Source organism: Rhinopithecus roxellana, chromosome 1 (assembly GCF_007565055.1).
Source record: "Rhinopithecus roxellana isolate Shanxi Qingling chromosome 1, ASM756505v1, whole genome shotgun sequence".
Lineage (NCBI taxonomy): Eukaryota > Metazoa > Chordata > Mammalia > Primates > Cercopithecidae > Rhinopithecus > Rhinopithecus roxellana.
The window spans coordinates 113,768,800-113,786,068 of record NC_044549.1 but is presented as its reverse complement, the minus strand read 5'-3'; the positions used below and the strand labels follow the sequence as shown (position 1 = coordinate 113,786,068).

The 17,269-nt window shown below is 38.4% G+C and overlaps 1 protein-coding gene across 2 annotated transcripts in view; it reads right to left on the bottom strand.

The window, feature by feature from the left end:
* Window positions 1-17,269, bottom strand: part of SLC9A9 (solute carrier family 9 member A9) — a 602,343-nt gene that overhangs the window by 431,594 nt on the left and 153,480 nt on the right. For both annotated transcript variants that reach the window (XM_010381303.2, XM_030929287.1), the window contains exon 5: window positions 1,058-1,173. In XM_010381303.2, the coding sequence (XP_010379605.1) occupies window positions 1,058-1,173 (116 nt within the window). The remainder of the gene's footprint in view (window positions 1-1,057; window positions 1,174-17,269) is intronic.

Genomic DNA, 17,269 nt, shown 5'->3' with positions numbered 1-17,269 from the left:
TTTAAAACAAATAAATGACAAGAAAATAAAAATAAAAGGGAAACTTCTAGATAAAAAGAGGCTCAACAATCATATCAATCCATGGTAATATGCTGCCCTTGTTTGGATCTTGATTTGTACAAACTGCTATACAAATGAATAATGACAATAAGACAATTAGGAATATTAAAACAATGAGAAGATTTTGGACATCATTAAAGAATGATAATATTTTTAGGTCTTACAATGACAATGCTCATTTTTCAAAACATTTACAAGGAAAATAATATGATTGCTAGAATTTGCTCTAACATAATCCAGTCATGATGTGAGAGAGTGCATGTGGAGGGGGTATAAATAAGACGATTGCTCGTATTTGATAATTGCTGAAGGGCGTATGTGAATTCTTTTTACTATTCTCCGTATGTTTGATATGCTCGAAAAGTACCATAGTAAACATTTTAAAAATATATCTTTAAACCATTTAATTTAATACATCGTTCTCAAAAGAAGAGAAGACATATTGACTGGAGAAAAATTCAGGATGATAACTCAAAATAGTTACATGTTCTAGAACAGGGGTGTCTAGAGCAGGGGTGTCCAATCTTTTGGGTTCCCTGCACCACATTGGAAGACGAATTATTTTCTTGGGCCACACGTAAAATACACTAACACTAACGATACCTGATGAGCAAATTAAAAGGTCTGTGCATAAATCTCATTATGTTTTAAGAAAGTTTATGAATTTGTGTTGACCAGCTTGCAAAGCCATCCTGGGCTGCATGCAGCCCATGGGCTGCTGGTTGGACAAGCTTATCTAGAGAAATAAACTATAATGACTTTAAAGATCTCTCCCACTACTGAAATTACTTTCTAACCAATTTCTTTAGCACTATTAAAATATTCCCCTTTTCTTTTCTTTCGTGATTACTAACAGATATGTCAACTGCAGATGAAGAGGAATAGAAATTATTATGTAGACTCAGGTGATAGTCTTGGGGAGAAACATTCAATTTAAATGTTTGATTTTTTTAATGTTTGATTTTAAAAGAAGAAAATAGATTATTTGAGCAATTACCTGGATCTGTAGCAGACATCAGTGAACCAAAAAATAAACAGTCAGTGAAATGAAAGTCTCCATTTTTCAACTGGCCAGCATGTATCATAGCCTTCACAAAACCATACATAATTAACCTGTTGAAGAGAAAAACATGACCTTCAAACATCAAGATGAACCCCGTGTAAACCCATGCTATCATAAGCCACATGCTAATGTTTTTCCCGAATACGTATCATGCACAAATTGCCACTGCCCTGCCAAATGACAGTCATGCTAGCTCTCTGTACACTGGAATCTCTTGGCTATGAAAGATAATTTTACCAAATATCACAATTTATTCACCTGGTAAAAGGTAATGGAACAGTTTATAGTATACTCCAATGAAAACAAGATAAATCCCAAAGATATAAAAAATAATCTGTCAAATGTGGCACAGCAAATCATATCCAAAAACACAGCAGCTGTGCTGACATCTGTAAATGGATGGCTTTTCAGTTTTCCTTGTTTTGTCTGCTGGGGGTGACTGAAAAGGGTTCAAATTTCAAGTCCATCACTGTGATGAGAAGGATATTAGCCAATCACAGGGCACTCAGTCAACCAGTCACCTTATAATAGATGAGTGTCTGCTACTAGTGGTGTCAGGACACTTCCACGCTGGGTAGAGAATCACTGTTAGGTTCGAGCATGTAACTCCAGCTCACTGTTTAAAATGAATATTGAAATAGTTGCATTGTGATCTTTCAAGGAAAGATTCTATAACCTTACTGTCCCCACACCATGGCATGCTAATTGTCTGTTTTGGTCATCATTTGCCATCCTATAGCTTTTAATTGGTATTTAATTATTTAACTGACTGATTGATTTTGCTAAGATCCTAGTAGAGGAAATGGAGAGGTGGGTGAACTGGATCACAGTGTAATTTAAGAATTGTAAGAGTCTTTAGAAACTACAGACCATGAAACCAACAGATGGATGTTTAAACACTCACATGAACTTAAAGTTAGTTCTAAGGTTTTGGGCATAGGTAAAAAGGCTAAGAGTCAGATACTAAAAAATGTTGATAAGAATGCAGATATTTCAAATTATGTTAAGAAAAGTATCTCTATGAGAGAATATTTCAGACCTACCTGCATTTAAATCCAGGCTCTACTACCTACTATCTATATGATTTTAAGTTATTACTAAAACTTTCTGAACCTGAATATCCATGAGGTAGGGATAACAGTCATAGCCCACATAATTATTTTAAGGATTAACTGAGATAATACATATTTCGTGTCTGGCACATAGCAAATTCTCAGTGAGGTCATTGAGGCTAATAATAATGATAAAGATAGTAGGTAACATTTACTTACCATTTTTACTTGTACACATGCTTTAACTCATTAAATCCCCATATCAATGGTAATATTTTTGTATTTTTTAGCAAGAAAACTGAATATAGTGTGATTAAGCAATTTGCTTAAAGTGACACAGCTATTAAGTTGTGAAGCCCAGATGTGAATTGAGAGGGTCTGGCTCTAAAGTCTAGGCTTTTAACCACCACACTGTATCGCCTAGATCAACAGTCCTATATTTTACATGATATGTTAGTTCATGTAATATACCCTCAACCACACCATGAGGTAGTTGCTCTAGGTAGTCCAAAAGACAGCAATGAAGAATCCCTAAGAACTTAGAAATAATTCTACCCTCTGAATTGAACTATTAAGTCAATCCATAATGGTTTAGAGCACAGGGGCCCAACATTGCTTTGCAAAGCATGGATTCTAGAAGGAGAGGCTGAATCTTAACCAGGCTGAAGGTATTAAATATCTGAGAAAGACTATCAGTGGGACACAGCATGGGAGATGGGAAAAGGCAAGTCTAAGAGGCCTCATTCATGGCAGCTCATCCACACTTATCCAGAGGACAGCACACTGCCAGTTACCAGGTGCAGTCTCTTGATAAGTATAGGGTAGCTTCATTCAGCTTATTTATTCATTCAAAAGATACTTTATTCTTATTATTATTATTATTATTATTATTATTATTATTATTATACTTTAAGTTCTGGGATACATGTACAGAACATGCAGGTTTTTTACATAGGTATACACATGCCATTTTGGTTTGCTGCACCCATCAACCCATCATCTACATTAGGTATTTCTCCTAATGCTGTCCCTCCCCTGGGGCCCCACCCCCCGACAGGCCCTGATGTGTGATGTTCCCTTCCTGTGTCCATGTGTTCTCATTGTTCAACTCCCACTTATGAGTGAGGACATGTGCTGTTCGGTTTTCTGTTCCTGTGTTAGTTTGCCAAAAATGATGGTTTCCAGCTTCATCCATGTCCCTGCAAAGGACATGAATTCATCCTTTTCATGGCTGCATAGTATTCCATGGTGTATATGTGCCACATTATCTTTATCCAGTCTATCATTGGTGGACATTTGGGTTGGTTCCAAGTCTTTGCTATTGTGAATAGTGCTGCAATAAACATATGTGTGCATGTGTCTTTATAGCAGAATTATTTATAATCCTTTGGGTATATACCCAGCAACGGGATTGCTGGGTCAAATGGTATTTCTGGTTCTAGATCCTTGGGGAATCGTCACACTGTCTTCCACAATGATTGAACTAATTTACACTCCCATCAACAGTGTAAAAGCATTCCTATTTCTCCACATCCTCTCCAGCAGCTGTTGTTTCCTGACTTTTTAATGATTGTCATTCTAACTGGCATGAGATGGTATCTCATTGTGGTTTTGATTTGCATTTCTCTAATGACCAGTGATGATGAGCTTTTTTTCATATGTTTGTTGGCTGCATAAATGTCTTCTTTTGAGAAGTGTCTGTTCATATCATTCACCCACTTTTTGATGGGGTTGTTTATTTCTTGTAAATTTGTTTAAGTTCTTTGTAGATTCTGGATATTAGCCCTTTGTCAGATGGATAGATCACAAAATTTTTCTCCCATTCTGTAGGTTGCCTGTTCACCTGATGTTGGTTTCTTTTGCTGTTCAGAAGCTCTTTAATTAGATACCATTTGTCAATTTTGACTCTTGTTGCCATTGCTTTTGGTGTTTTAGTCATGAAGTCTTTGCCCATGTCTATGTCCTGAATGGTATTGCCTAGGTTTTCTTCTAGGGTTCTTATGGTTTTAGGTCTTATGTTTAAGTCTTTAATCTATCTTGAGTTAACTTTTGTATAAGGTGCTTCTTATTGATCCCCTACTATGTGTCAGGCTCCGTGCTAAAGGCACAAATTGTATCAGTGAACAAACAAAGATCTCTGCCGTCATAGGGTACACAGTTTAGCAGGATAGACAGCAATAAGACACAATCAGATATTCAAATTATAACTGTTATCTACATTACTTTCTAATCAACACTGGGACATTCTGGACAGTCACGGCATTAGCAGAGAAATGATCCTCAGTATTCATCTATAATGAGCCTCTTCTGCCTCTTCTGGCATTAGCCCAACTTCCCTTCAGCCTCTTCTGGCATTAGCCCAACTTCACCTTGGCGCTTTGTCACTTGAACTGCAGTTCAAATATTGAATATCAATTGGTTCTGGAATCAATATAAACTTTGTGATCTGTCACTATATTTCTGACTTCTATACCCATTAATTTAATTTGCACGTTAGGAATCTGAAGCTCAGAATTAAAATGACTTGTTCCATATTGTACAGAAGCCATTAAATTGGATATTATAAAAAATATGTATACATACTACCTAGGTATGGCAAGGTTACATGGAAACTAGAAGCCTCATATACTATTGCTGGAAATGAAATTAAAGTTTTTATGGAAACCAATTTGGCAATTTATTCTAAAAGTATTAATTTTAGAAAAATTCTATAGCTTATTAAATGGTTTCCTATAAATTTATACCAAGAAATTAATAAAATATGTACCAAAAGATGTGAATTTAGATTAAGATTCCTATTATTTATAATAATAAAAAATTAAAAGCAATCTACATGTCCAATGAATGACTAACATAATACAAATGATGGTGGACTAATATGCAACTATTAAAACTCTATATAATAATGTATATTAAACACAGAAAAGTAAATTGATAACACAAATTATAAAGTGATATATACAATAAATTATACTGGACACAGAAAAGTAAATTATTAAAACAAGTTAATGATTATATCTAATTGTATAAAATTGAGTATACTTAGGCATACATATAAACAGAAAAAGTTAGATGCATACAGCCCTGTGTTTTTGTTAATAGTGGTTATATAATAGAATTAAACAACTCCTCCTTTTTACTTTTCTGCATTTTTCCAGTTCTTTTTAAATATTGCTATAATTAAAACAAAACAATGTACATTAGTGAGTACTATTATGGACACAATAGTTATTCATTGTGTTACTTAATCCTCATAATTCTATGAGCTATGTTCTATAATTATTCCTTTTACAAATGAGAAAATTAAGACTCAGAGAGGTTAACTAACTTGCCTAAGGTCACAGAATTAGCTTGTGACAAACCAGAGTTTGAATCCAGGCAGTTGGACACCAAAGCCTACATTCTTAACCACCAACTCTACAACACTTTTGAAATCAGGAGAAACATGCATGTGTGTGAGTACACACACACACACACACACACACACACACATACACACACACACCCCACATACAGTTTGCTTTTTCAAAAAAGAAAGGAATTACTTATTTACTTGAAATCAACTCCTTGACCTAAAATAACTACAATTTCAGTCACTTCCTTGAGATAATACAAGAAACAAAAATAAAAAGTCCAGTTCAGTTCAAGCTCATTATGGTAATTGTTATTATTACTAATATAGCAATGGCCACTATCATTGCTAATTATAATAAACCAACAATTACTGTGCACCTACAATGTGCCAAGCATTCTTATAATGGTAGCTATTGTTATTGTTGCTACATTATTATTAATAAAAACCAATTAGTTATAAATACATTAACTGGTAGGCTAAAAAATGAAGCCACCCATTACCAGCCACCATATCCTCACAGAGAGGTATATTCTTTCTGCCATCACTTCATAGAAGGCACGATGGCTCAGGACAGGGCAGATGCAATTTCATGGGAGAGGGAATCTGGTGAAGTCTAGCACATACAATGCCCTGAAGATGGCAAACCTGAGTTAGATGTCCTCCCGTGGACACTCTGAGGTTAGTGACAGCCTGAGTTACAGGGGTGGACAGAAGCAGAAACTGTATCATAAAAAGTAAAATCATTAATAACATTGATTTCAGCAAATATTCAATTAGTAATCTCCTTTGAAAAACAGAGTGCTGGTGCTATAGAGCACATAAAGACAGAAATCCATGACTTGCTCTCAAAGACTAGAGACTCACAGGATGGCAGTCATAAATTTTACTCTAATAGAAGGCATTGCATAAAAGGGGATTTGGGAAAATGCTTAACATACTCATTTCATTTCGAGTTATGACGCATACACTAATTTTAAATTTCATGAGCTAGTTTCACACTATTAAAGTCCTACACTTAAAGCTATGTTGTAAAAATGTTTCAATACAAAAAGTTCCAGAAGTTTTAATTGTTTGGATGATTTAAAAATATAGCACCTTAATCTCAGTATTTTTTAAAAAGGAATCCTCCTCCTCCTCCCTCTTCTTTTTTAAAAATAGCCTTCACTAAATTATGAATAGATCACCAGAAAAGGCAGTTTTTTGAATTGTTAGGGATAAGCAAAGGAAGTTGTCAGTTTGGAGACAAAGCTATGTGGACCAGTCCCATTAACGGTCAGAAAAGCCACATCCCTGACTGCAAAACCATGTGAAATAGGCCACTATGTGGAGCTTGCTCTGCAGTGGGAAAACTCAGGATCTACATGTGCTGGAATCAGTATGAAAGTTATGATCTGCATCTAGATTTCTGAATTCTGTACCCGAATGTCCTTTGGGAAAATACCTTTCCCTATTTATTTGTGCAGATTTTATGGATAGTTTCAGCCTCACATCTTCTTTTTTCCAAAGCACGTATTCAAGGGCAATCCCTCTCAGAAGAACTCATAAACTGTGCTAGGCTGAATAGGATTGGGAAGTTCCCATAGTGAAATTCACTCATTCATGTATTCATTAATTTATGCATTGACTCATTCATTCAACAAATAATTAAAAATATACATAATTCCTGTCTAAAAGACTTTATATTTTGAGATAGAGGTAGAGGAAGATGGTAGAACAGAAGGCTCCAGTGATTGTACCCCCTACAAATATATCAATTTAACAACTATATACACAAAAAGAGCAACTTCATAAGAACCAAATAGCAGGTGAGCACTCACAATACCTGGCTTTGACTTCATATAGCTAAAAGAGGTACTGAGGAGGGTAGGAGACAGTCCTGAAATGCCAATGCCACTCCTCCTCCATCTCCTGGCAGCAGCAGTGTAGCATGGATAAAGAGAATCTGTGCATTTGGGAGAGGGAGAGTGCAGCAACTGTAGAACATTGCACTGAACTTCGGTGCCCTGTCACAGCAGAAAGCCAAACTGAGCTGAACTCAGTTGATGCCTGTCCGCAGAGGAAATATAAAACCAGCCTTGACCAGAGAGGAATTCCCTATCCCAGCGATTAGAACTTGAGTTCTGCCAAGTCTCCCCACTGCAGGTTAAATTTCTCTGGGACCCTAAATAAACTTCAAAGGCAATCTAGGCCACATGGACTGAAACTCCTAGGTGATTCTGAAGCTCAATGCTGAACCGGGCTCAGAGTCAGAGGACTGGGGGCATGCGACCTACTGGAACACCAGTCAGGGTGGCCAACGCAGTGCTCGTGTGACCCCTCCTTCAACTGTAGGCTGCGCAGCTCATGGATCCAAAAGAGATCCCTTCCTTCTGCTTGAAGAGAGGAGAGAGAAGAGTAAGGAAGACTTTGTCTTGTACCTTGGATATCAGCACAGCCATAGTAGGATAGGGCACCAGTCAGAGTTGTGAGGCCCCTTTCCCAGGCCCTAGCTCCCAGATAACATTTCTAGACACAACCTGGGCCAGAAGGGAACCCACTGCCTTAAAGGGAAGGGCACAGTACTGGCAGGACCCATCATCTGATGACCAAAGAGCCCTTGGGCCCTAAATAACCAGCAGCAATACCCATGTAGCATGTCATGGACCTTGGGTGAGACTCTGAGACTTGCTGATTTCAGGTAAGACTCAGCATATTCTCTGCCTGTGGCGGCTATGGGGAGAGACTCCTTCTTCCTGAGAAAAGTAGAGGGAAAAGTAAAAGGTATTTTGACTTGCATCTTAGGTACCTGCTCAGCAACAGCAGGACAGAGCACCAAGCAGACTCTTGGGCTCTTGGACAGCATAGGTGGACCTGCCCTGGGCCAGAGGGGAGGCCAGTGCTCTGAAGAGTGAGTCCTAGGTCAGGTAGCATTAACCACAAGCTGACTGAAGAGAGCTTGGGCCTTAAGGGAACATTGGCAGGGGCTGGGAGTACTTCCTGTGGGCCTATGGTGGTAAACATGGGGTGAGGGTCCCTCTGCCTGTGGAAAGGAGAGGGAAGAGTGGAAATGACTGCATCTCACAGTTTGAGTACCACTTAGTCATGGTAAAACAGAACATCAGGTAGACTTGTAAAGATTTTGACTCTAGTACCTGGCTCCCACATGGCACATCTGGACACATCCAGGGCTTAGGGGAACTTGCCACCTTGTAGGGAAGGATACAAGACTGGCTGGCTTTGCCACCTGCTGATGGTGGAGCCCAAGGGCCTTGAGCACACATAGGCAGCAGCCAGGGAGTGGTTACAGCGGGCCTTGGGCAAGACCCAGTGCTGTGCTGGCTTCAGGTCTGACTTAGTACAGTTCCATTGGTGGTGGTCACAGGGGTACTTGTTTCACCTCAACCTCAGGTCCAGGCAGCTCAGAACAGAGCAAGACTCCATTTATTTGGGAGAAAGTAATGGAAGAGAACAAGAGTCACTGCCTGGTAATCTGGAGATTTCTCCCTGATCTTATCTAAGGCCTTCAAGGCAGTACCTCTTCCAGTCTGCAAGAACCATAATGTTACTGGGCTTGGGGTACCCCCTGATGCAAATATGGCTTAGATAATAACACCCAATTCTTTTAGAATACTTGTAAAGCCTTTCCAAGAAATATGGGTACTAACAAGCTCAGGCTGCAAAGACTACAATAAATACCCAACTGTTAAATGCCCAGACAAAGACAAACATCCACAAGCATCAAGACCACCATGGAAAACAAAACCTCATCAAGTGAATTAAATAAGGCACCAGGGAACAATCTTAAATCAACAGAGATATATGACCCTTTGGACAGAGAATTCAGAATAGCTGTTTTAAGGAAACTCAATGAAATTCAAGATAACACAGAGAAGGAATTCAGAATTCTATCAGATACATTTAATGAAGAGATTGAAATAATTTTAAAAATGAAATAGAAATTCTGGCGTTGAAAAATGCAATTGACACATGAAAGAATGCATCAGAGTCTTTCAATAGCAGAATTGATCAAGCAGAAGAAAGAATTGGTGAGCTCAAAGACAGGATATTTGAAAACACACAGTCAGAAGAGGCAAAAGAAAAAAGAATAAAAACAATGAAGCATGCCTACAGGATCTAGGAAACCGCCTCACAAGGGCACATCTAAGAGTTATTGGCCTTAAAGAGGAAGTAGTGAAAGACATAAAGGTAGAATATTTATTTAAAAGGCTAATACAGAACTTGCAAAACCTGGAGAAAGCTATCAATATCCAAGTACAAGCATGTTACAGAACACTAAGCAGATGTAAAAAAGAAGACTAACTCAAGGCATTTAATAATCAAACTTCCAAAAGTCAAGGATAAAGAAAGGATCCTAAAAGCGGCAAGAGAAAAGAAACAAATAACATACAAAAGGGCTCCAATATGTCTGGCAGCAGACTTTTCAGTGGAAATCTTACAAGCCAGGAGAGAGTGGCATGACATATTTAAAGTGCTGAAGGAAAGTAACTTTTACCCTAGAATAGTATATCTGGTAAAAATATCCTTCAAACAAGCAGGAGAAATAAAGACTTTCCCAGACAAACAAAAACTGAAAAATTTCATCAATACCAGACCTGTTCTATAAGAAACGCTAAAGAGAGTTCTTTAACATTAAAGAAAAAGATGTTAATGAGCAATAAATAACCTGAAGGTACAAAACTCACTGGTAACAGTAAGTACACAGAAAAATACAGACTATTATAATACTTTATCTGTGGTATATGAACTATTCTGATCTTAATTGGAAAGGCTAAATGACGAACCAATCAAAAATAATAACTACAACTTCTCAAGACATAGATAGTACCATAATGCATACATTGAAACAACAAAAAGTTAAAAAGCAGTAGGACAAAGTTAAAGTGTCGAGTTTTTATAAGCTCTCTTTTTGCTTATTTGTTTGCTTTTGCAAACAGTGTTGTTATCAGCTTAAAATAATGGATTATAAGATAGTATTTGCAAGCCTAATGAAAACTACAAATCGGCCGGGCGCGGTGGCTCAAGCCTGTAATCCCAGCACTTTGGGAGGCCGAGACGGGCGGATCACGAGGTCAGGAGATCGAGACCATCCTGGCTAACATGGTGAAACCCCGTCTCTACTAAAAAAATACAAAAAACTAGCCGGGTGAGGTGGCGGGCGCCTGTAGTCCCAGCTACTCGGGAGGCTGAGGCAGGAGAATGGCGTGAACCCAGGAGGCAGAGCTTGCAGTGAGCTGAGATCCAGCCACTGCACTCCAGCCCGGGAGACAGAGCGAGACTCCGTCTCAAAAAAAAAAAAGAAAGAAAACTACAAATCAAAAAAATACAATAAACACGTAAAAAATAAAAAGCAAGAAATTAAAACATACCACCAGACAACATCACCTTCATTAACAGCAAGACAGGAAGAAAGGAAAGAAGGAAGAGAAAGTTTTAAGATTTTAAGATTTATTTTAAAGTTTTAAGATTTATTTTGTGATCTAACATATGTCCTATGCTCAAGGATAGGACATATGTTAGATCACAAAATAAATCTTAAAACATTGAAAAAATTAAAATAATATCAAGCATCTTCTCTGACCACAATGGAATAAAACAAAAAATTAATAACAAGAAGAATTTTGGAAACTATACAAACACATGAAAATTAAGCAATATGCTCCTGAATGACAGTGGGTCAATGAAGAAATTAAGAAGGAAATTGAAAAATTTCTTGAAACAAATGATAACGGAAACACAACATACCAAGATCTATGGAATACAGCAAAAGCAGTACTAAGCAGGAAGTTTATAGCTATAAGTGCCTATATCAAGGAAGAAAAAAACTTCAAATAAACAACCTAATGATGCATCTTAACGAACCAGAAAAGAAAGAGCGAACCAAACCCGAAGTTAGTGGAAGAAATGAAATAATAAAGATCAGAGCAGAAATGAATGAATTTGAAGACAACAACACAAATGATCAATAAAACAAAAAGTTGGTTGTTTTATTTTGCCCAAGAATGGGCAAACCTTTAGTCAGACTAAGAAAAAAAGAGAGTGAAGACTCAAATAAATAAAATTAGAGATGGAAAAGGAAACATTACAACTGATACCACTGGATTTTTTTTTTTTTTTTTTTTTTTTTTTGAGACGGAGTCTCGCTCTGTCGCCCAGGCTGGAGTGCAGTGGCCGGATCTCAGCTCAATGCAAGCTCCGCCTCCCGGGTTTACGCCATTCTCCTGCCTCAGCCTCCCGAGTAGCTGGGACTACAGGCGCCCGCCACGTCGCCCGGCTAGTTTTTTGTATTTTTTAGTAGAGACGGGGTTTCACCGGGTTAGCCAGGATGGTCTCGATCTCCTGACCTCGTGATCCGCCCGTCCTCGTGATCCGCCCGTCTCGGCCTCCCAAAGTGCTGGGATTACAGGCTTGCACCACCGCGCCTGGCCTACCACTGGATTTTTTAAAGGATCATTAGTGGCTACCCTGAGCAACTATATGACAATAAATTGGAAAATCTAGAAGAATTAGATAAATTCCTGTTGTCATACCTACCAATATTGAACCTTGAAGAAATCCAACAGATGTTGATTGGTCCTAAACAGACCAGTAACAAGTAACAAGATCAAAGCCATAATAAAATATCTCCCAGTAAAGAAAAGCCCGGGGAACCCAGTAGCTTTACTGTTTCTATCACAAATTTAAAGAACTAATGCCAACTCTGCTCAAACTATTCTGAAAAATAGAGGAGGAGGAGGGAATACTTTCAAATTCATATTATGAGGCCAGTATTATCCTCATAACAAAACCAGATGACACATCACAAAAAGAAAACTGCAGACCAATATCCCTATAAATATTGATGCAAAAATCTTCAGTAAAATACTAGCAAACTGAATTCAATAACGCATTAAAAAGATCATTCATCATGGTGAAGTGGGATTTACCCCAGGGAAGCAAGGATGTCTCAACATATGCAAATAAATTAATGTGATGCATATTATAAAGAACAAAAACCACGTGATCATTTCAATTGATGGCAAAAAAGCATTTGATACAGCTTAACATCCCTTCATAAGAAAAACTCAAAAAACTAAAAAACCAGCAATTTCACTTCTAGGAATATATAAAAATGAAAGAAAATCAGTATATTGAAGAAATATCTGCACTCCCATATTTATTGCAGCGCTACTCACAATAGCCAAGATTTGGAAGTAACCTAAGTGTGCATCAACAGACAAACGGACAAAAAAAAAAAAAAAAGCGACTGGGTGCAGTGGCTCACGCCTGTAATCCCAGCACTTTGGGAGGCCGAGGTGGGCAGATCACCTGAGGTCGGGAGTTCAAGACCAGCCTGACCAACATGGAGAAACCCCGTCTCTACTAAAAATACAAAATGAGTTGGGCATGGTGGCACATGCCTGTAATGCCAGCTACTCCAGAGGCTGAGGCAGGAGAATCGCTTGAACCTGGGAGGCGAAGGTCACAGTGAGCTGAGATGGCCCCATTGACTCCAACCTGGACAACAAGAGTGAAACCCCATCTCTCTCTCTCTCTCTCTCTCTCTCTCTCTCTATATATATATATATATATATACACACACACACACACACACACACACACATATATATATGATACATATACACAATGGAGGTCTATTCAGCCATAAAGAAGAATGAGATCCTGTCATTTGCAACAACCTGAAATGGAGCTGGAAGTCATTATGTTAAGTGAAAGAAGCCAGGCACAGAAAATTTCACATGTTACCACTCACTTGTGGGAGCTAAAAACTAAAATAATTGAACTCACAGAAATAGAGAGTAGGAAGATTGTTACCAGAGGCTGCGAAGGGTAGTGGGGGTGTGGAGGAGGGGAAGTGTGGATGGTTAATGGGTACAAAAACAAAGTTAGAAAGAATGAATAAGACCTCATATTTGTTAACATAACAGGGTGACCATGGTGAAAAATAATTTAATTATACATTTTTAAATAACTGAAAGGGTATAACTGGATTGTTTGTAACACAAAGAATACATGTTTGAGGTGACGGATCCTCTATTGACCCTGATGTGATTATTATGCATTGCATGCCTGTATCAGTGAATTACATGTAACCCATAAGTATATACACTATGTATCTCCAAAAATTAAAAATAAAAAATAAATTTTAAAAAGAGCTTGTATTTTATTGGAGAAGTCAGTTAAAAGGCCTTTTATGATTTGTCATTTTATTCATATTGTGGATAAGTGCTATGGAAAGAAGTCCAGAATGCACACATACTTCTACCAGCTGGGGAACATTGAAGGATGACTTTGTTTTACAGAAGTGATGGCAAATTCAGTTTTACAAGTGTTGAGATGAAGGAGCTGATGTGACAGACTGTTGGGTATACAGATTTGAATCTCAATGAAGGGTTTTCTTAGGGGATAGATTTGAGAGCAGACACTGTGTGGTGTGTTATTGCAATCTTGGGTGTGAATAAAAGTCTAGAAAGAACATAGAATGAAAGAGGGCCCATGATTGATTGCTGGGGAACTCTGGCATTTGGAGGGCATCGAGGAGAATAAGGCAGCAGAGGATTCCAAGAATGAGTCGACAGAGACATGAGCAGGAATCTACTAGAAGGTTACAGAAGTCAAGGGAAGAAAGTGTTTCAAGAAGGGTATAATGAATAGAGCTGGATGTTGCCAAGAGAGCATTTTATTAATATTTGAGGCACTAGATGTATGGGTGCTAGAGCAAGATTACAATGGGTTGAAGAGTCCATGGAAAATGAGGAAACTGATATAAGCAACATACCCAACCCTTCTAAGAAGTCTGGCTATAAGGGGAGCCAGGTCTTTCTCCAGACAGAAAAATGGCATTGAGGTGAGACGAGTTGGTTGCAAAGGAGTGAGGAGAAGCTACGAAGAAGCTCACATCTCGTGGGGCTTACAAACAAGAGTGGTATTACAAAATGATAGTTCTACTTTATCAAGATTAGTGGCAGGAGGTGGTGAGTCTGAATTGGGGTGGTGGAAGGATGCAGGCCTTAGAGGCTGTGTAGGACCATGTGGCTCCTACAGGTGTCAAATAAATGACTCCCCTTTTTCATCACTGTTTCTTATACCCTGTGTGTGTGTGTATATGTACATATATATATATAAACACACACACACACACATATATATATACACCTATACCAGTAAAGTATATATTTACCTGACTTTAAGTGAGTGTGTGTGTGCGTGTGTATATATATATGGCATATGTACACTTCACTATATAATTAAAGTATATATATACTTTACTATATACCTAGTATATATACCTAGTAAAGCATGCCTTTACTATATACTAGGTATATAATAATGCAAAGGTGAGTCAGACACATGGTTTCTGTTTTCCAGAAGGAGAGAGATGTCATCTACATAAGCACAGCACATGGTGGAAAGTGGTAAGTATCCTACGAGAGGTACAAATCATATCCACAGAAAAACAACTCTCTTTTACTTGGGGACTTAGGAAAAGCTTTGAGAGGAACACAGCATATTTACTGAATTTTAAAAATACAGCCAGGTAAGGAGAATTCATCTATACTTGGGATTGCCCACACTCTGAATTTTTCCCCTGGACTGCAAAACCTTTCCTACTGAAGGTGGTTTCTTTAAATAGTATAAAACCCAACAGACAAAATATGAATAAATAAAAAAGAAACCCTTCTCTAGTAATCCAGGGAACCATTGCCATCTGCTACCCATTACAGAGATAGGGGAGCGGGGCAATGCCTGTCCTGATTGAGCTGTAGCTCTGCTTGTGGATTTGCCTTAGGGCCCAGTATGGGCTGTTTTTCCCAAGGAGTGTAACAGGCTCCTGGAGTCCTGTTGTAGATAAAGCGGATGCTCAGATCTCACAATAATGTTTCATCCATTTGGCCCATTGTCCTTAGACTTTGTTCTTTCTGTTTAATTGGAAGGTTGTGGAGAAAAAGAGGATGAAGCAGTCAATTTAATGGCTTATGGCATGTTAAAGGAAAACAGGGAGCCAGGTGAAGCCCCATTCAGCTCTGCTGTGGCGACAGGTGAGTCCCCAACCAAATCCTATATATGTGACACCTATAGGCCCCATATATATCCTATATGGTATCTTGAACAAGGATCCATGAAGACTGCAGATTGCCTGGCCTTAATCCTCTCTCCTCTGTAAGAGGTGGAGGGAGACAGGCTTTAGAGCAAGCTTGTCCAACTCACAGCCCACAGGCCACATACAGCCCAGAATAGCTTTGGATGTGGTCCAACACAAATTCATAAACTTTCTTAAAACATTATGAGATTTTTCTATGACTTATTTTTAGTTCATCAGCTATTGTTAGTGTTAGTGTATTTTATGTGTGACTCAAGGTAATTCTTCTTAGAGTGAGTCCCAGGGAAGCCAAAAGTTCGGGTACCTCTACACAGAAGAAGGGGAAAGTTGCCTCCAATTTTTCCCCAGTCTGAAAGAGGAGGCTTGTTAGTGAATGGGGTGGGGGCAGTAGGAAGATGGAGAGCAATGGGGGGAAGGTTCATTGTTAGGAGCATAAGAGAGTGTGTTAAGTTCGGGAAATTCTGTGCCAGGATATTTGACCACCCCAAAATTTTGTTTGCAATGGCCATCACCCAAACAACTACAACCCCACAGTTCTCCTTTTCCCTGGCCTCTACTGTCTTCTTAGCTGTCTTCTATCCTGTAGTTCTCAGGACACTTATCTGTCATTGGAAGGGAGTTCCAGTATTGAAAATTTAAGACTATGGTATGAATAAAAATACATAGGGAGGGATAGAAGGAACAGACAACTTTTGAGTACCTATTCTGTGTCAAACACCATCTTAGTACATTTTATGTATTTTAAAATTTACACACACACACACACACACACACACACAAACACACCCCCCAGCTGGGAAGCCATCATGATTCCTATTTTATAAACAAGTAAACCCTACAAGTGATAGAAATTTGACTTAAACAAATGTTTTTTCTACTTGTTACTATTTAATACTAAGTAACAAACCTGCACGTTATGCACATGTACCCTAGAACTTAAAGTATAATAATAAAAATAAAATAAAATAAAAAAATAAAAAAATAGAAAATTTAAGATAGCTTTACCTTTGTTTCCCAAATATAAAGTCAACTACTACGTTCATTGTTCCTAGTAAAATATCTTTGACAGAATATCATAATGAGATGAGCTCTTCAAGCATTATGGATAATCTATTAGATACTCCCTTTGGACATTTAACTTGGCTGTAAGAGGATATGGAAAACATCGTGTCTTTCATATTTCCCCTGCAAGCCAGTTTAACATCTGGTGTCACGTGGGTCTAGAAGTGGCCACCAGGTTGTTTTAACAACAGAAAAGACTGCAGACAGAAGGTTGTGATGAAATAAACTGTCCTTTAATCATGGTTGTGGTCCCAGGGTCCAGGACCCTGAGACATTTAGAACAAAGTTAAGTGAGCGCATTTCCCACACATTCTGCTGCCCACCTGCCTCAAACTTGTCACCTTCCTGGGCCTTCCTAGAAGCCCTCACTCACCCTTGCATGTTTGGACCAGTTTCTGCTGCTATAGCAACCTATACAGCTGCCTGCAGGGGATCAAGCCTCCCTTCCGTGGAGTGCTTCAAGGTTCTTGGAGGAAATGAGATATAAATTCCAAGCATGAATATGGAATGGGCATAAATCACAATGTTGACATGCAGTGGGAGGCAGAGATCTACTCAAAGATGAGCTAAACATAGGC